The sequence below is a fragment of the Gymnoscopelus braueri genome, assembly GCF_963280865.1.
Source record: "Gymnoscopelus braueri genome assembly, chromosome: 13".
Lineage (NCBI taxonomy): Eukaryota > Metazoa > Chordata > Actinopteri > Myctophiformes > Myctophidae > Gymnoscopelus > Gymnoscopelus braueri.
The window spans coordinates 18,267,255-18,288,960 of record NC_137615.1 but is presented as its reverse complement, the minus strand read 5'-3'; the positions used below and the strand labels follow the sequence as shown (position 1 = coordinate 18,288,960).

Sequence of the window (21,706 nt, the reverse complement as noted above, 5' to 3'; positions counted from 1 at the left end):
AGAGAGAGAGAGAGAGAGAGAGAGAGAGAGAGAGAGAGAGAGAGAGAGAGAGAGAGAGAGAGAGAGAGAGAGAGAGAATCCACGAGGGAGAAAACTAGAAAAATGCCAAATAAAACATACAGGGCTGAATTAGGCCAGCAGCCATTATCAACAAATGTCCTTTTAAAAGGGGGGAAATGTGATTTTGGAGCCTTTCCTAAAAGCAGTAGCCTAACTGCTTCAGTGCATGCTGCCATACAACCCTAAATCGCCTAGAGCCAAGCCTAGATCACTGAATTAACCTGGGGCTTCCTACACACTCAAATGCTCAGTGTTAATACAACTCCGGCAGTGTAAAAATCAACCCGGAAGTCCATTTTTACACTGTCAGAGTTATATTAACACTGAGGATTTTGTTGTGTGTTCTTTCCCATCCCCCAGAAACATCATCACAGTCTCTCTCTGTTTTACATACATGTGCGTGCGTGCACACACACACACACACACACACACACACACACACACACACACACACACACACACACACACACACACACACACACACACACACACACACACACACACACACACACACACACACACACACACAAACACACACACACACACACACACACACACACACACACACACACACACACACACACACACACAGGCCAATGGGAACAAACTAAGTCAGACATTCATGTTGGTAAAATTCAGAATGCTCAACTCGAGTGTGCAAATTAACAATGAGGATTTTACTGTGAACAACTTGAATAACAGAGAAATGCTGCATCCTTGCTATATTACACTGTTCAAGTGTAATAATGAATACAACACTCAACAAGTTTTGTTATATAATAATCCCACAATTAGCATCACTTTGCGTGACTACCCCGTACCCCACCTTGTGCCAACACTAACATCTATAAACGGATTTTCTCAAGGCCGTGTCAAGCATTATACTTAATTTATAATCCATCGGTGTTGCCTACCGAAAACATCAGTGCGGCTATACTTTCGGCGGGCAAGTGGAAGTATAAGCCAGGCTACAGAAGTGGATGGGATTCCCTGATATGTCCTGAGAAAATGGAAAACAACGTGTTCACCACTTAAGCCCTATTTTATACTTTGGCTATTTGAAAATAGCAGATCTAAAAGCTGTGAGCAATTTGCGGGAAAAAAAGTTTTTTTTTAATGTTTGAAAAATGTCACCTATGATGACATGCCCAAAATAGGGATGCCAGGGTTAAAGTGGTACGGTAAAGCAGGAACAAAGGGACGCCAGCGGGTTTCTTCAGAACAAGAGGAATCACTAATCACCACTAGTGGTAGAACCCCTCACAATAAGAAGATAATCAGTAGAATAACAAATAGGTTTTTAAGCAAAACGCAATGCTTGATCCTTTTGAGTCAGAATTGTACAATAGGTGCTTCAGATGCCCTTTTATCCACATGATAGATTCAGATGCCCCTGTTACCAACCAGCGCTCTAACGAGGGGCCGCAATTAAGCCCATTTATTCACACCAAGTGTGAACTGTAAGTGGGTGCTGCAGTCAGTTGAAAGACCTGGCCGCCTTTTGTGTTATAAGAGCCACTTTCATTCAGTAAACAAAGCAGAAAAAAACTACACAAGCACCTAATGACTAAATCTTGCATGTGTGTGCGTGCGTGCGCGCTCGCGCGCGTGTGTGTTTCTGTGGATGTTCACATATAGCTGATACATCCACAGAAAAACACACAAGAGACACAATAACACACACAATAAATTCTCTAGTGTTAATTCATACTCTGAAAGTGTACAAATGTAACCAAATGGACCGGTAAGGGTCCATTTGGTTACATTTTGTAGACTCTCAGAGTTAAATGAACACTGAGGATTTTACTGTGCAGACTCCCTCTCGCTCAAACTAACTAACACACACATCCTGGCTGAGTTGAGTCAGTGCTTGACAGAAACGTGGGGGCGGGGTTAAGACGGACTGACAGTGGGGCTCCATCTCTATCCTCTTATTAACGCTTAACGAGTGCTTTCCTCATGCAATATTCATCGCCACTAATATCAGCCGAGCTCCGAGTAGAGCTAGCTACTTATGTAAGGCAATTATGTAAAATATCAGACAGGGCTCACATTCAGAAGCTGACTGGGAGAGAGAGCTTCAGGACAACGACAAAGAGAAGCGAGAGGTAGACGGGAAGAGGGTGATTAGGTGGGGGGGGGTTGGGGGGACTGGAGGATAGAGAGAAAGCAAACATTAAAAGGAGATAAGAAGAACTGGAAAACATCTGGAGCTCCACGCTGTACACAGTCAAATCCCAAGTGTTAAAGGAGAATTCCGGACAAATTAAGTGTTATCTTTGATGTCTCGTTACTCACCTACCGATGTGAAAAGTAGCGTTCTTTTTTTTCATATATTCCCCTGTCGTCATTTTTTAAACCCCCTCCGTTGTTATAATGGGAGCCGCTGGGTTAGTGAAGTTCGTCTATTATAACCGACGCAAAGTTGTTTTTTTCACTACTAGTATTCATAGTAGAGTCTCATGATAGTCAAACATGCGTTGAAACTATCTGCGAGGCTGCCGTCAATGGCGAACGATTTAACACTGGTTGCTTGTTTCCAGATTCTGGCAACACGAGTTGCCAGGTTCTGGAAGAAACAAGCAACCAGTGTTAAATCGTTCGCCATTAACGGCAGGCTCGCAGGAATTTTCAGCGCATGTTTGACTATCATGAGACTCTACAATGAATCGTAGTAGAGAAAAAAATAACATTGCATCGGTTATAATAGACGAACTTCACTAACCCAGCGGCTCCCATTATAACAACGGAGGGTGTTTAAAAAATGACGACAGGGGAATATATGAAAAAAAAGAACGCTACTTTTCACATCGGTAGGTGAGTAACGAGACATCAAAGATAACACTTAATTTGTCCGGAATTCTCCTTTAAGTGTAAAAAAAATGGACCTGTGTGGTTTTTCCCCACACCAAACTCCAAACGTGTAGCTTTTCACACTCTCTGGATTTTTGCTGTGCACGTTCATGTATATAAACGCCCTCGCAAACATCCATCCACACGTCCCAATACTTGACCAGCCAGCGGGGTCAATGATGTGATGCAACCATCATTCTTCACAGCCAGAGACATCCGAGGACTCCTCAAGGTCAACTCGGGGGAATGAGGCAAAGGACACCATTGTCGATCGTAGGAGGCCTCGCATCAGCACCGCTTACAACCCACCCACCTACCCAACACACGCACGCACACACACGCACACACACACACGCACGCACGCACGCACGCACACTACAGGTATATCATTTTATCCCAAAGTACAATCACTGCTTATCGCTCTCTCTCTTCATCACGAGTTGCAACGCTAATCGTTTGCGCGCGCACACACACACACACACACACACACACACACACACACACACACACACACACACACACACACACACACACACACACACACACACACACACACACACACACACACACACACAATCTTAAGCGATCTTGAGCAAATAAATAAACACACACATAAATACACACACATAAATACACACACACTGATTCAAATACACACTTGCACACAATCTTAAGCAAATAAATAAGCACACACATAAATACACACACTGATTCATACACACTTGCACGCACGCACCCCCCCAGGTCAAGGCCCTATGGGGGTCTGTACAGAAATAGGTCATTTGTCACACATGATGACCCGGGGCAGAGGATGCATTATAGATGAGACCAAACAGCCTGTACCACACAGCCAGGGAGTAAGGAGGTGGAGCAAGAGCAATGACAACTCCTCCTCTGAAGAGGATAGAACTTCCTAGTAAGATCATCTTACTCTGAGAGTGTATGAAATGGACAAACATTTGGTTACATTTGTACACTGTCAGAGTTAGAAATGATAAATACAGAGGATTTGACTGTGTGCAGCTTGAATAACAGAAACGAGCGCTGCGTCCGCATTAATCACAAATGACCTCAGAATCACAGCTCCACGTGTTACAGCTCACAACGAAATGTTCTTCCGCTATACGTTTTTTTCCCCCCTCGCCAAACGCCAACCCATTCAGAGCCACGTACGCGGGGAATGGGACGCGGGTTAAAACACAGAGTCTGTCTAATTTGGTATTCTCATGTCTGCACCTGACCCTGTAGTCGGCCATCTGCCTAGCATGTCAGACAGAGGGGCTAATAGGAAGGTGTGGACATTATCCACTCATTCATTCACCCCATTAGTCCGCTTTGCTGACTTCATGTGTTGTTTGTGGGGGGCACAACCAACCCCCCTGCTTACCAATTTTGCTAATACATATTTTTTTTATCTCTTCAGCTTTTGTTCCAGTGTTGCGACTCAAAAGTGTGGCCATAAGGTGCACTGGTGTCCTCACACTCACACTCACACTCACACTCACACTCACACGCACACACACACACGCACAAACACATGCTTTGGTATCTAAAGACAAAGACCCAAGTAGTGATTTTACTTAGCGCCGCTCCAGGAAAGCGTAAATGGCGGACGAGGGAGAAAGGAAAGCGAGAGTCAGTGTGGAGAAAGTGTGTGGAATAAGAGACAAGGCTGCTGTCTTCTGCTGCACCCATCTGTTCTGAAAGTGCAGGTGGAGCCCTATTCACTCAGCTCTGCGTGTGTGTGTGTGTGTGTGTGTGTGTGTGTGTGTGTGTGTGTGTGTGTGTGTGTGTGTGTGTGTGTGTGTGTGTGTGTGTGTGTGTGTGTGTGTGTGTGTGTGTGTGTGTGTGTGTGTGTGTGTGTGTGTGAGTGAAGGGGGGTGGGGGGCAGGAAGAAAGGAAGGGCATGAGAGAAGGAGGAGGGAGCAGAGATGGAGGGGCAGGATGGAGGAGGGGGCTCTGGGTGCTCTCTCCTGAAGGGGATAATGGGAGAGGAGCGCATAGCAATGGCTGCCATGTAGTACCCTCCCTGCACAATTAGCCAATCAGCAGCCCGCTCTGCCAGCCAGAAGGACGCATAAAAGAAGAACATTGCAGCAGCGGCACAGAAGGAGACTGCGAGAGTAGCAGGGAAAATTGCACACACACTCAACACACACACTATCGCAAACGCAGCCGAACCAGAACCCCCTCCCCTGGACACACCCTGCTGAGGATCACTGCTTTCTGTTTTTTTTTTTTTTTTTTTTCTTCTCATCTGAACGGTCGCCCACGCCGCTCGGAGGAGAACGCTCTCCCTCATCATCATCATCATCTTGAAGAAAAAGAGCCTTTTCTCCTCATTTTCACCCTACAGAGGACACCTACAATCTCAAAGGACTGAGATCCCCCTGGCGAAGATTGTATTTTTTCCCTTTTTTTTTTCTTTTTTCCCTTTCTTTTAATTTGGACACAACAACAATACGCAGAGCGTATAGGCCATATATACTAGGCCACATACAGACTCAACCTACAGCTTCAAGACCAGTGCAAACAAGGCGGACCTAGACCACTTTCATTGTACGTCAAGAATGGTTACTGTACGTATACCTTTATTTCTCTTCTATTTTCAAGGGGGATGCTCTAGCATCATGGGATATACAATGTTCAATCCAGAATCTCTGTCTGTCTTGTATGTGCTGTCTATGTGCCATATAATACAAACATATATTTCTTCATATAAGTCTACAAATATTTACATAAAATAACATCTTAAATAGGACTCAAGCATCTACATTTGTATGGAGAACACCAGCCAATTGCTTACACATACAGCATAGATTGGATTAGGGATTAGTGGCCTAGGTTTTTGTCCAGTGCTGGTATTACTATGACAAGATTAACGATCAATAGAGGCAATTGGTAATCTTATACTGAGTGATGCGCCATGCGCGGCTTACAGTCTGCGTTCAGCATCAGCGACTGATAACGACTTTCTCCTGCCATTTTACACACACACACAACACTTCATGTTTCTGCACCATCTAAATGTCGCAGTTTTGTAACGTTTGACTAAGCACCGTGTGGCACACGGGCGTCAGCGAAGGTGACTGCATTCCGCAGGAATAAAAAGAGGAGTGCTGGGGAGGCAGAAGGGCGTTGGGGCACAGGAGGCTCTGAGGCCCAATGAGCGACAGACAAGAGGCGGAGGAGACTGGTGCAGCAGCACTAGGGATGCTGGAGACTGGCTTTCAGAGACAAAACATGATGCCTTGGAGGCTGAGGGCCCATCGAGAGTAAAGCAAAGAAAAGGGTCGAGTCACTCAGAGATGGGGGGAGGGGGAGGAGAGAGAGAGAGAGAGAGAGAGAGAGAGAGAGAGAGAGAGAGAGAGAGAGAGAGTGAGAGAGTGAGATTACGCATCCGTTGGTTTGGATTGAATCAGGCAAGTCGAAATTCCTAAGGGTTTCCCGTTGCGATGCAACCGAGTAAATGGGCTGGAAATTTCAGAGGCTGCGAGATTATAAGGACAGATATGGACATCTTCTCCGCAGTTTCGGCCCTGTTTGAGCCGCGTTGTGTTGGATAAAGGGGAACATATCATAGCACATATATAGCAGTGATAAATGAGCGTTGCTCGGCTGAACTGGGCGTGTCTCTGCTGGACCTGAGCACATAATGATGCTGGCTGGGGTTCGGCCTCAGAGCCGATGTGAACAAACGCCCTACACAGGATTGAACTTGTTTAAACCAGTGGTTCTCAAAACATTTTCAAGTCAAGGACCCCCAAATGAATATGTATTTGTCTGCGGACCCCCATCTGAAAATATCTTTGTGCCAGCAGGGACCCCCATACAAGATTTGTGTTGCGAAAATGTTTCAAAAAAATATTCCAAATTATTTCAAATTTTCTTCAAGATTTTTGTTGTTGAAAATAGCAGATCTACAAGCTCACAACGTTGCGTTGTGAGCTTGTAGATAGTATGTTTAAAGGGCGAAGGGCGAGCTTCTTTTGGTCTTAACTTGTAGATAGAGGCCTATTAGCTGCCTGCAGGTGGAATGCTTTATCTGGCTAGACCTTGTGTGTACTGTGTAGGCTAAATAAATGAATCGTTGATTGTTCAGCCATGGACTGAAATATCAACAAAGCGTGTTCACCCAACCACAGGCTATCAGTGTATAGGCCTACTGTAGGCTTTGCTATTTTAGCTGTTGACTTCTTCAGGGGAATATAGCCAAATCTGCGTTGGCAAAATAGGCAATCTTCACAGGCCTATAAGAGAGTTTTGGACAATGCAAATAATCGTCTTAGTCCATTCTGAAATCAATGCTGTAAAATAACATACAAAATATGATTGAACAAACACGCTATATTAAGAGAATATACACATTCATGTTGTAGTCAATTCTATTCAATTTAAACAGAATAGAACAGAACAGAATTTAAAAACATCATATGGTTATTTTCAGAGGGCCATAAAACTATATTCATATAGGCTAGTGCTTCGACACTGGGAAGGCATTGAGGCATTCCATCAGCCTAAATGTCTTAGTTGTCATATTCTAAGGCCTATTGTGTTCTTTTGTCGCACCTTGCTTGCTTGCTTGCAGGCCGAGAGTGTCACTCAGACGGGCATATCTCTGTCCACATGGTCCGCAGTCCTCCATGAGCGTGTCTGTACCGCAGTGCCAACAAATAAAACCGTTGAGTCAGATAACCTTTCTGAGGCACTTACACAATCCAAGGACAAGGACAGCACACACATGCCATCAATGTAAACGACTCAAAAAACACGTTTGGTAGGCCGATCCTCATATGGAATCAATCATTTTGAGTGATTGTTAAAAAGTGTATATAGCCGATATTTTATGGCCCATGCCTTATGCATATTCAATGGATCGTGTAGCCTATAGGTTTTATTTTGTAGCCTGGTATGGTATTGGGTAGGCCTACACTGCAGACAAAGCTAGACTGTCTAACAAATAGGCTATTAGGCATAGCCTATATACAATGTTGTTATGTAAGTCTGTAATTAGTGGTGTTTTGTAGGCCTAAAGCTCATAAAAGCAGAGAGAAGCATGCATGCAGGCCTACTAGTGCAATCGCAGAGACCACAGTTAATTTCTGACCTTTTAGGCTAACGATGTTGATAATCAAATTAACAATTTAGGCCAGTCATTTTAATAAAATAGTGGGAATAATTACCCCTTTAGAATTGTATTTTTTGGGGCTTTTTGACTTTCTCAGGGGAATCAGAGCTGGCAACTGTACCATTCATTGTTCCCGGAGCGTCCTGTCCTGCAGCCCCTGGCCGCGACACAAAGCGCCACTGTTGACATTAATATTCATAGTGCTGCCATAGTCTGTGCGCGACAGAAGAGGAGGAACGGGTGGCTCTTTTGTTTGGCTGTTTCAATACGTTTATTCAGCAAAAAGGCGCTTCGGTCTATGAATACCCGCAGAGCCTAGACTAGGCTATACATCTCGTTTCCAGTAAGAGAAGTAGGATTATTATTATTATTATTATTAGGGATGTAGGCTAAATAACCATTTATTAATTAACACGCTGAGCAATTAAATCATGTTTCTAACGCGCGTTCAGACGTGATAAAGTTGAACAAAAAAAAAACGTCTCGACGGTGTTGAGATTGCACGGGTCTTTCTGCTCTCGTACAAAATAGCCCCGAAAGCCACTCCCTTTTTTTCAGCACGCTGGATAGCGCCCCGCATGTAGTCTACTACTACAACTAGCAGGCATTCTCTCCCTCGTCTCTGACGCTGTCTGCTTTGATCTGATCCAGTGGTTTTCAACCCTTTTCATGTCAAAGTCCATTATTTATTCGGCCTTTGAGCCACGGAACCACCATTCGATGAGATTTGGCCTCTCAGACCCCAAGACATAGAATATTTTGTTGTCGTTGGATTTTGTCCACAATTCCATGCTATATTGATGTGGTGCCATAGGAGAGCTAAAAACAGGAAAACGTTGATTAAAATAACAATTCAGTAATGCAGATGTTTAACAATAATCTAACTATTGAGAGTGTAAAATGAAACCAAATGGACCCATAAGGGTCCATTTGGTTTCATTTTACAGTCTCAAGGGTTAAAGATCTATATGGGTCCATTTGGTTACCAACTCTCCATCATTTAGCTGGGGAGCACCTGGAACACGCTCAAGGACCACTGGTGGTCACCGGACCACCGGTGGTCCCCAGACCACTGGTTGAGAACCACTGATCTAATCAATGGAGAAAACAGAAATATTTTTTCCTACAGAACCTGAACATATAAAGCAAAGACACAGTGACAGTGACAGTGACACGAGCTGTGACTCCTGTTGTTTTACAGCTGCCTGCCACCATGATCCTTTAAGCTGCAGGGAGTGTGGCTAATGCCCTTTGTTTAGGATAATCCCGTAATCTGTGTTATTTAGAAGGCCCATTTACATTTCAGACTAGCATTCAAATATCATTCATGCCTCCTAGAAAATAACGTAGAGTAGCCTACAAATAATTGTAATGAAATTATGTTCTGATATACTGTATGACTGAAGAGTGTGTGTGTGTGTGGTGTGTGTGTGTGTGTGTGTGTGTGTGTGTGTGTGTGTGTGTGTGTGTGTGTGTGTGTGTGTGTGTGTGTGTGTGTGTGTGTGTGTGTGTGTCTGTCTGTCTGGGAGAGAGCACAGAGAGAGGTGCAGCGAGACACACACACACACACACACACACACACACACACACACACACACACACACACACACACACACACACACACACACACACACACACACACACACACACACACACACACACACACACACGTTGAAAAATTTAATCCTCCTTGTAAAATGATATAATTTACAATCACCAAAGCTCACAATAAATAAGATTATCAATGCAATTTGTTTACTTGGGTGCAGCTAGATTGCATGATCTCTGGATCATGATCCCGAAAATTACACAAAACCCCCAAATCCCAAAGCACTCTTTTCTGTCCTGGTATTGATAGTCATTGATCGCCATCTCTCAGTGTGTTTCTCAAATACCTAATTTCACAGTACAAATCTTCAGTATTTCACTCTGAGAGTGTACAAATGTAACATGGTTACATTTGGTTAGAGATGGAAAAATGAACACTGATAATTTTACTACGTAAGGTAAAATTAAGGGTTGTTTGTACTTACTCGACAGTGCTCTATGCACTGAGTTCAGATACGACTAACTACATTTACATTTACACAGCGTAAAAATGTACTGGGTCCATTTTTACACTCTCAGAGTTACATTAACACTCAGGATTCTGCTGTGCAGTCATGTAACGGTTCTGTTTTGTAATTGAAAAGTGTACAGTGTAGGTGGTACAGTATGTGTGCTTGGCAGAGGAGGCAGGCTCTTGTTTGCGTGCGAGTCTGGGTTCATGCATTTGGAAAGAGCAGGCAGCGCTCTCGTTGGCGTGCAAAGTCTGGGCCCATGTGTAGGCGATGATGCTGATGCAATACATTAAATATTGAGGGAGATCTCTCAGACCCCCGAAATAGAAAAAGCACAGTTGGACAAAATGGTTGGCCCAACTACCTGAATCTGTCAAGAATTTTAAGTTGGCAATTTATGTGTTCTCTCCGGGGGTTTTAGTGTCTAATGTGGCTGCATCCAGTGCCTGTGTATAAAGTGAGAGTAAATCTGTAATGACTTGTACAGGCTGGCGTTTCAGCCTGTTTTGAGATTTCTCACAGCACAACAACCCTTAGTAATCATCTCTTAATCCTAACATACAACTGTCAAGCTGTATCCATTGGAGTTTACGGTATTTATGATTAGTTTGTAAGATGGATCGGATGTAACAGTACAATTTTCTTTAAATTCTGTGTCAAGAAACTTCAACAACACCCACCAGTCCTCTCTTTTTCTACATGATAATCTGAATTTTAAATGCAGTTAGTGTCAGTCAATCTGTGTAGCCGGGCTCCCCTCAACTGGCTCTGTGAATTATATAACGTCTACACTGTGCTCTGAGGATATAGTGGTTTGTCATGCTGAGGTTTATTTAAGTTTGAGTCACATTTGTTCTAATGTGGAGTTGTCATATTAGGGACACATTGAAAATAGCTAATTTTTACAGCACAAAGTACTGAGCTAATATTGCATATCGTTGCTGTCGGATGGAAACCTCATATGTCCAAAACTGTTACTTTTCAGGATTCCAATTTAAAAATGGCAAAAAAAAAAGCAGGTCTACATGCTCAAAGCGTGTCACATCGTGAGGTGTTTTGAGCGTGTAGATCTGCTATTTTTGCTACTTTTGTGTGACGCTGTAGTATGACGAAGTAAGGCATTAAATTACAAAAAGAACCCATAAAAAGTTAGAATATGGAGATAAGAGATTTCTGTATGAGAACAATGATATCATTATATATACAAATGTCATTTGTTTTTCTATATGTATTAATCATACCAATTAGTACAGAGACACCTGCATATACTGTATGAATACCGTTGCACACAGATAAGCAAGCATGTGAGCTATTCACCATCATATTCATATGATTAATCGCCGTTCTACTAGTCAGTGCCTTTGTGCACAGGTTTTAGCTTAAAGCGTTTTATTTTTAGCAGTTTTTGTCATTTTTCACACTGTTCCACTTCTTTTCTCTGTGTGACGTTCTCCCCATGTCAACATTAATTTGACTTAAAGATAACCCCCTGATTCACACATATATACATACACACACACACACACACACACACACACACACACACACACACACATACGTGCACGCGTATGTGTGCACGCTCTCCAACACACAAGGACACGGCGCTCATTCAGGCATTAGAGGAGGTGTTACCTGGACAACTTGAGTGGAGGTCATGCTCAAAGCGAGAAGGCAGGTTAGAGCCCTGCAATCCACACAGGGATTTGAGAATAGCTTCAAAGCAACACATGCTTTTAAGGCTATGTGATCACACTGGAGATGGAAAATATAGTCCGATGGTTACAACAAAAGGGACTAGTGCACCAATAAGAGGAAGCTAAACTCCTGTAGATGTGATGGACCTGAACCAAATGTAGAAGTGTATTTTCGGTGTTCTCTCTGCATTGTTTGTTTGTCTGTGGTAATTTATAGCTGGAGGGAATACCTCCAAAAACACATACTAAAAAGGACTATATTCACTGTGGGTGTAGACACCCTTTAATGATGTCTAGGTGCCATTCAACTCAGTGCTTCCTTCATAACAGAAAATCTTAAATAATTCTTCTATAGAAGACGGTTTAATTAAGTCCCTGGACTAAAGATACTTTGGTCTACCTTTTGAGACCCCATGAGATTTATGGGAGATTCATTTAGCCCCACTGACAGACACAACCAGCTGTGAGACAGCAGCCACAACTCATTTTCTAGAAACCAGCATAATAATTCACCTTTGGACGACACTATGAGTAATACACGGCACAGTGCATGTAATACTGTTGTGTTTTTAGACACTGTGTTAACTATGCAAAATACCACAAGGCTTACCACAACTGGCTCACCTTTACAGGTACTCGCCCCTGCATCGGTGAGTCAGTCTCCTTCTTTTCCTCGCTCAAGGCACCTTCCTCCAAACTGGGCCTGAGTTCAGTGGCTTCTGCAGGCTTACAAATACACCCCCCGTCCTCGCTGTTTAGTTGATTATCTATATATTGTATCTGTTACATGGATATAAAAAAAGAAACTAGCATTTTGTTTCAAAGACAAAATTATCTTATCCACATTATGAAAAATTGCATACATTCAGTCAGTCAACATTTTGACAGGTAAAATACAATAAATAAAAACAGCTATAACACTGTGAAAGTAGATACATTTAGATGAATCCATAAATGCAATTACATCGACTTATTCTTAAACATTTGATGTTCAACCTTGAAAATAGTATACAACTAAACACTAAAAACTAAACTTCAATCAGGCACTTTGTCCATATTGCTCATTGGACTAAGGACTTTCACATCAACATGCTGGAGATATAATTTTTTATAACTTGTTTTGAGGTTTAAGTGTTATCTTCTCTCATTAATTAATATTTGTGTTGGTTATCGTATGGTTAAATGATTCTTGTATGGGGAGGTTTGTCCTTGAATTCAATAATACACTCTACTTCGTTTGAAGGTAAATGGATGATGGATGATCAAATCTATAATGGTGGCGTGGAGGTGAAATTAATGCAACAAATAAAACAACATGTTTTAAGTTTAGCGGGGTAATTCACAATTTCATCACATTGAGCAGCCATACAGACTGTCCAGTGTCGGCAATGATATCAAGGCTTACAATGAAAGAAGTCATAGAGGGACAGAGAACTGGGTGTTGAATGAGAGGTCTGGAAACAGGGAAGAAAAGTAGAGCAGGAAGTTTTGTTTCTGCCGCTGCACACAGACGTTCCTTGAGAATCCCCAGTGGATCGAATGAAGCAACATGGTGTACACCAAGGCAACGCATAAAACACACTGCCATTGCGCACTAGCCCACACTCAAACTCACTTGCGAGAAAAGTAAAGGAAACCAAACAAAACTAGCTGAGCATCCCAAAAGTAATCCCAAATGATTTTATTCCAAAGTCATATTCCTTATTTATGAATAAACCTGATTGATGTTATGCTGCCTTGTCTGTAACAGAACTCCCCCACTGGCCCCATACGCCACCATTACGATCATCCCTTAGTCTGTATAATGATGCGATGGCGTTTGACCCTGAAGAGAGTTGGGGGAGGGGACAGGAAAAAAAGGGAAAAGGGACTGTGACATCTGCAGGACCAGAGGCAGGGAGTGAGGAGGAAAGAGGGGGAGATGGGGGCAGGGAAATTGTCTGTGTTGCGTGTATGGCAAATCAGACCCTGTTTCCTATTCCCTGCAAGCAACGCTGATTCCTGACCTTTTCTTGTCATGACAATGACAAAGTGGGAGAGGCTGTGCGTATGTGTGATTTATGTACATGTGCCCGTATTATATATTAGCTCATTATTAAATAGAGCACGTGCACATTTTCATTGCGACCTAACCCACTATTTCCCACTTCCAATGTCTATTTGTGAGTGAGATCTAATTCCACCCTTCTCCTCAGCAGATAATCAGTACCATGGAAACCCAGGTGTCCAACGGTCCGAGCGGAACCAGTCTGCCCAACGGCCCCGTCATCAGCACCAATGGTGCCACAGATGATAGCAAGACCAATCTCATCGTCAATTATCTGCCTCAGAACATGACCCAGGAGGAGTTCAAAAGTCTGTTTGGTAGCATCGGAGAGATCGAGTCCTGCAAACTAGTTAGAGACAAGATAACAGGTGCGTGCCGTATTTTATACACATTTACTGCACTGCGTTGTCATGACGAATTGTTACAGAGAAACACTAATGTTCTTACAGTATGTATCCCTATGTCTCCAGGTCAAAGTTTGGGTTATGGCTTTGTAAACTATGTGGATCCCAATGATGCAGATAAGGCCATCAACACACTCAATGGTCTAAAACTTCAGACCAAAACAATCAAGGTAAGAGGCCCTCTACTCTCCCCCTCCTTCATCTACATACTTGACTTCTCTCTATCCTCTCACCCTCGTACTCATCCTCTGATTCAACACAGCGTGGAAAGACGAAAGAAAGGAAGTGGGGATTCTGTAGCAAGAGGCAGAGACAGACGTGACAGAGGGAAGGGGGGTGGGGGGGGGCGCATGGTCGAGGGGAGCAGTGGCAGGAACAAAGGAAGCAACAGAATTGGAAGAAAGAGAAGGAGAGAGTGGAGGTCAGAAAGCAAGGGGCGGGCAGCACGCAGAGGTGATTGTGATGGAAATGTAATTAGGAAGCCTGACTGTGGGGCAGCCGGGTCAGTCCAGGTTACCCCATCTGCCTGCAATCTGGGCTAATTAGGGGCCGTCTTTGTCCCGAAATCAGATGAGGGGTAAAGGCTGGGTGGGGCAGATTAAACACTGCTGCCTCCCCTCCCCCCACCTGATCAAAGTGGATCAAAGATCGTGACAAAGCACAGGATTGAGAAATCGAATCTCTGAAAGACCAGAGCAGGAGATCCTGGAGCAGCTGTCCATGGATAAGGAACTTATTGACTCATGGCTTATCATACAACAAGCAATTGACATGTTATACAGAAACAAATACAGCAAGTCTATAGCTGTATTTGGGAATAGTCAAAATGAATTGATGTACTGTAGCTTATATATTTATGGATAAAATAAATATTCAATATGATTATTCTAAAGTATCGGTGGTAGCACTTATGCTATATTGGCAATTATATTAATTAATCAGGCTTAGTGTGTCTGTTATTACACCATTTGCTCCACAATTAATTCTTCACTAAAGCACAAACAGCCACAGTTGAAAATGTTACCCCTAGTCCTACGTGATCTTTGCAGACATTTTGTAGATTATGACAAAGCAAATATCCGATTTTTCGCATGAAGCCTCAATAGAGAATGGCGAGGGGTAGGGGGAGGTGGGGGGGGCATCGGAGGGCGTAGCTTGGGGAGCAGAATGCCAATGACGGGATTAGAGGCCATATGGGCTGCAGGCACCATCTGCACTGTGGGAGCGACAGGGAGAGGGTTAATTATAGGGCAGTCTCTGCTCCCCGAATGCAGCAACTCCCCCGACTCCTACCAGAACACCCTAATCACTGCACCACACAACCCTCCCTCTGATGCACAGTCTGTCTGTGCGCACAATGCACACACTCTGGTGCTCAGTACTGAACCCAGCGACGCATTGTTTGTTTAATAAGTAATATGCTGTCTCTTCATGTTTATATCACAACGGCCCATGTGAGACTTAAACCACATGAACCCTAGCGCCGCTATTCTGGGACTAACATCCAGCAAAAATAGCAAATCTACAAGCTCACAATGTGTAGCAAAGATATTTGGTGCCTGTAGAGAGGGAAAAAAAGCTGGAGGCCTAGTGTAGAGCCCTGTGGGACTCCAGTCAACTGAGTGTAGGGTTTTAAGTGGTTAAAATATTATGTGTCACTGTATACTTGATGTATCAGAATGATTTGAATTTTGGCACACTTTGGCATCATCCCTGCCATATCTACGGTCCAGTGCATTCGAGTCAGGTGGTGTTTATAAAATGAGCGAGCCGAGTGTGTTTTTATGAGTTGTTGTCAAGGACCCTGCCTGTCTTGTGATGTATTTACATTGTTTGCTGGTTGCCAGTGGAGCTGTTCTCCCCTAGAGGTCGGAGACAAAGGCAGGAGGCACGGGAGGGGTGGTGGTGGTGGTGGTGGTGAGGGGGGGGGGCAGATCAGCCTATCTCAGACAACACTCACACTCTCTTCCTCCGTCAGACACAAACACAACACTCCCAACAATGCTCAGAGTCACACTATCTATCATACACATGCTCACTCGCTCCCATTCACACACACACATGAATATGCATGGATTCACAAGCAATCACACTCGCACCATATCCTCTCTCTAGAACACTAAAATGTACTCAAAAGTAGGCAGACACCAACAATAAATCACAAAGCAGAGACACAGTGGCACCAGAAAACAACATTGCACTAATGAACCAGCTAGTAATGGCGCTGATGTTGGTTGTACATGTAAATGTAAATGTATCATCGACGTGGGGGAAAGTGGATCTGTAGGCGTCTGATTGTCTGTGACAGAGTGGGTGAGAGCTCAAAGACACTGCAGAACACTTTAGTTTCCGTTGGCTGAGGGGGAAAAAAATGAATCAGGGAGATTATTTTTCTGCGGACAAGACAAGCGTAGGATACACCGGAAAGGTTAAGTGTAAAAATAAAATGTGATTAATAAGCAACTCCTGGGGGGCTACCATGAAATTTAATGGTTAGAGCGCAATGGTCCCTGTTTGATTCTGGGTGGGGGACCTGCGTTGCTTTCCTGTCTCTCTACTGTCCTGTCTTCAATAAGGCACGTTGGAACTTTGTTGAGTGCTATATAAAAAATGTTATTATGCCCAGGAATACAATTGCAAAAGAAAAGAAAAATGCAATCCCCTTCTTCATATACATATACTGTATTTATGTATACAGTGTGTGTGTGTGTGTGTGTGTGTGTGTGTGTGTGTGTGTGTGTGTGTGTGTGTGTGTGTGTGTGTGTGTGTGTGTGTGTGTGTGTGTGTGTGTGTGTGTGTAAATATATATACACACACACACACACACACACACACACACACACACACACACACACACACACACACACACACACACACACACACACACACACACACACACACACACACAGGTCTCCAGATGGAATCAAACTGAAAAGAGCTGGTACAGAATGTGTCTGATTCCTTGCTGTGCTGTGTAGGTATCGTACGCCCGGCCAAGCTCGGCTTCCATTCGTGATGCCAACCTTTATGTGAGTGGTCTCCCCAAGACCATGAGCCAGAAAGACATGGAACAGCTGTTCTCCCAGTACGGTCGCATCATCACATCCCGAATCCTCGTGGACCAAGTCACAGGTACAGCCTTTAGCTAGCTTACATGGTGTGACTCTACTGCAGGGGTGGGCAGCCTCCTCTTTTTGATCTACCAGGGGATGAGATTATTATTGTTTAATGTGCAAAGAAAAAATCTCCCCAGAAAGTTAAAATGGATCTTACTGTTTGTCATTCATATTAAATTATTGACTCCTTCTTTGTTAGTTTTTTTATTTTTTATTATTGACTTTTGTATTCTAATTCTAATTAACAGCTTTATGATGAATTATTAAGGTGTTTTCACTGTCTGCCTGGCTGATCATGCAGGCCAGGCTGGCCAGCCTTAAAAAAATGGCTAAGTGACCATGTGCCCGAAAAGGTTGCCTACCCCTGCACTACTGCCTGTTTCACTGGGGGCATTACAGTTAGCCCTGGCCATGCATGACCATGTGACTAGCCAGTGAGTCAGTTCAGTCTTACCATCCCAACCACCCCAGGTACTAACATTGGCCTGTTTTCTGAAACCGGAGCAGGCGTATCGCGAGGAGTGGGCTTCATCCGGTTTGACAAGCGAAACGAGGCGGAGGAAGCCATCAAGGGTCTGAACGGGCAGAAACCCCTGGGTGCTGCAGAACCCATCACTGTCAAGTTCGCCAACAATCCCAGCCAGAAGACAGGACAGGCCTTATTGACCCAACTGTACCAGACGGCTGCCCGCCGATACACAGGCCCTCTGCACCACCAGACTCAACGTTTCAGGTACTGCCGCTCCCACACCAAGCATTACAACCATGTCAATGCCAGCCCATCCTCCAATACAAGAACTGCACTGTAAAGAATAGATGTTGTCGAAGCATGTAATCAAATGTAATTCTTCTGTGCTGGGTCTTCGAAGCCAAGCCAGTCTGCTAATGTGAATCAAAACCACCATGCCATCGATTCAATGATTTGTTTTTAGAAGTTGTAACAACAAATGCATGTGAGAAGGAAGATATTATGCAAATAATATGACTTATACTAATTAAATATACTGTTTTGATATTACTTGTGTGAACAACAGTTTGCTCTACAGTTACATATTTAAATGTAATATTTTGAAAGTTGCTTCAGATGAGAAATCTTCATTTGCACAGAAAGAAGTCAAATTATGGACTAGAAGGTTTCACAGCATGGGGGATGATTTTGTAGTACGGTAACTAAAAAAGAAAGTCACTGTGTACCATCTGAAATAACTTCAATTTCATCTGTCACTGGTTTAGTTAAGTGAATACATTATAAACTGTGTTATTTCTTCACAATGAAGCATTTATGAAGCCAAAACTATGGAATGTAAGTCAAAGCAACCGATTGAGTTGTCTCAAAGACATTAGAAAAGTTCATGACATTTCTTTTTACAGTGATAGAGTGAGCTCTGTGGCACTTACTGTATCTTTTTCCCTCTCACTTTTTCTTTTAAATTGCAGTATCATCCCTCCATTTGGAAAGGGACCAGATTCAAATAACGGCACAAAACCAATGTAAGAGACCACATTTTGCCAACCCTAATAAAAACTAAAGTGCCACAAATCTTGGTTTAAAAAGAATTATACTGACCCTTTAAACTCTGAGAGTAGATGTACATGTGCAGTATATTAATTATACACCAGGATGTGATCACATCTACACTGCTCAATTTAAACTGGTTTTAAATTGAGATTCAAATATGTGTCTAATATCAAATATATCATGCTAGCTGACTTGTGGTTGTAAATAAGGGGCTTAAGACGGCACAGTTTTGACTGTATACTGACAAAATGATAACAGGTTATCACAGATTGTAACATCATTAAGGAGGGAGATTCTATATTAACCACATATTAGCAGCAGCAGCTAAAGATATGTGCATGACCACAACAAAGGACACAGATAAAGTAGATTTTCTTACATTAAAGTGGAAATCTATCCACTATTGGGGATTGCTGCACCATCACTTTGTGATTGGCTGATTTGGTGCTGTTTGCAGTGAAGGCTGCCCTCTGGAGGCCAGCAGGTGAAGCAGCTGCATGTTGAACTGAAAAGCCCTCCCTTCCTTGTAGATCTCACTACTAACTTCTCCATCCCCTTCATTCTCCCTCTTGCGTTGCAGACTCGACAATTTACTAAACGCCAGCTACGGAGTCAAGAGGTAATTTACAAAGGTGTTCTTTCAAAAGCATCCACGCCGAAACAAAACAAAAACAAAAACAAAAAACAACCCTCAAACAAAGCGCCCGGAATACAACCTGCTGACTTCATCATCTAAAAATTAAGACATTTCCTTGTTCACATTGCCCGGTGCCCAATCACATACAGTAAACAAGCCAAACGTACAAACTACTGTTGTAGGCTTCTAACAGCAGGGTATTCTGGCATGGCTTTGTTTTAACCTTTTTTCGTTCTTTTGTTTTGATTAATTGAACTGATTTCTATGTATTTCCTTTATGAACTAACATTGTCAATTTCAGTTGCTTTAATGTCTAATTTCTTTTCCCACCAGCATGGACATACCAGATTCCGTTTGCGTCTCCTCTGTTTGCGCCAGTTTTTTCTGTATGATTTGATTCCAATTTGCTTTTCATCCCCCTCTCTAGGTTTCTGTGTTTTTGTTCGATATTGTGACTTTTTTCCGTTGAACATTGTGATGTGTCTGATTCTTGCAGAGGCTTTTGGTCAGCAGAGAATTATGACTAAAATATGCAGTATGTGTGTATATGTGGGCGTTCGGTGTGTCATTTCGGGTGAAAGCAGGTAGTTTGGAGCCACTGTGGCGCCCACACGTATATCTATCTACTTGGGGATGGAGACTCCATACCCAACTCCAGAAAGCTTTATGGGTTCTAACAGACAGTATAGAGTGGTGAATGCTGCGTGGAACTTCAGAATGACACCCATCGTAGTTCTCCTTCTCTCCTTCCCAGATTCTCGCCCATCACCATCGACAGCATGACCAGCCTGGCGGGCGTCAACCTCACCGGTCCCACCGGAGCCGGCTGGTGCATCTTTGTCTACAACCTGTCCCCCGAGGCGGACGAGAGCGTCCTGTGGCAGCTCTTTGGGCCCTTCGGGGCCGTCACCAACGTCAAGGTCATCCGTGACTTCACCACCAACAAATGTAAGGGCTTTGGCTTCGTCACCATGACCAACTACGACGAGGCGGCCATGGCCATCGCTAGCCTCAACGGCTATCGCCTGGGCGACCGCGTGCTGCAGGTGTCCTTCAAGACCAGCAAGCAGCACAAAGCCTGAGCGAGAGAAAGAGAGAGTGTGAGAGAGAGAGAGGGAGAGAGAGAGAGAGCGAGAGAGAGAGAGAGGAGTTGCTGGTGCCAGCACTTCACCCTGCAGGGAGAGTATATGAGCTCCCTGTGCCAACACTCTACATGGGCCTGGACTGACTCTCTCTGACACACATTCATGACATATTATACGATCACGTACACATGACGCATACACGGACACATACACGCAAACACAATCAAACACATCCATACGCAAAAACATACCACAAGTCAGAGTTTAAAAACAAAAAATACACTAGTAGAGTTTTTCTTTTCTCTTTAGACAACATGCTAGTCTTTCCCTACATTTGCCTGGATTGAATTAGTAGGGCTATACGTAGTTGGTTTTTCGGAGGCAGGGGTGAGAGACCGAAGCGAGGGAGACAGTCTAACGAATGTGACAGAGAATGTGTGCCGAGTGCTTTGATTGAATTCAGGCAAATAATGACAAACTGCTGAACAAAATGATCAAAAATCTAAATGAACGAATATGTGCAATTTACCCAAACACTTACCCTACCATCTCTCCCCGTTATCTTGCTGGAGAGGATGTAGTCACTTTTTTACACTTGGGCATTTTGAATCAGTGATTTTTTTAGATCAAAGAAAAATTAATTAAAAAACAGTGTTCTCTTATATACGTATATTAAAATATAACTATATATTCAATATTTAAGGTGGTTATAATAGCCGAGTATGTAAGCATTTTCTAGAAACTTTGACTACTGTTTCCTGACTGCATTAGGTGGTGCCTAGTTTCTCTACCCTATGCGAGCTTATAAGCTCAGAGCCAATATTATTTAGGTTAGCTAATGGATACTGGCCACAGAATTTAATAGCCTGAAGGCCATCAGAATCATGCTTCATTTATACTCCGTTTCATGACGAGGTATAAATCAGGCTTCACTATATTTCCCTCACTTTATTTGGTCTCACACCAAAAGACACGGCGACAGTACGCATACTGTACATTTATCATCAAAATGCACATTTAACATGGTTCAATTATCAACTATAAGTATACGAGGGGGGGAGGGGGGGAGGGGGGAAGAGCCCTGTAATTTCAAACTCTGTATC

At 43.3% G+C, this 21,706-nt stretch overlaps 1 protein-coding gene across 4 annotated transcripts; it reads left to right on the top strand.

Moving 5' to 3' along the window:
- Window positions 1-13,450: 13,450 nt before the first annotated feature.
- On the top strand, window positions 13,451-20,600 carry elavl3 (ELAV like neuron-specific RNA binding protein 3; the record flags this gene model as incomplete). Of its 4 annotated transcripts, none has more annotated exons than XM_080447375.1 (6): window positions 13,451-14,210; window positions 14,313-14,416; window positions 17,225-17,378; window positions 17,870-18,095; window positions 19,462-19,500; window positions 20,273-20,600. In XM_080447375.1, exons 1-6 carry the CDS (start codon window positions 14,006-14,008, stop codon window positions 20,598-20,600), a joined length of 1,056 nt encoding a protein of 351 aa, XP_080303501.1. In that variant the 5' UTR covers window positions 13,451-14,005. The 4 variants fall into 4 exon arrangements, with proteins under 4 accessions (XP_080303501.1, XP_080303504.1, XP_080303503.1 ...); XM_080447378.1 differs by having other exon boundaries at window positions 20,252-20,600; XM_080447377.1 differs by lacking the exon at window positions 19,462-19,500.
- Between the last annotated feature and the right edge of the window lie 1,106 nt (window positions 20,601-21,706).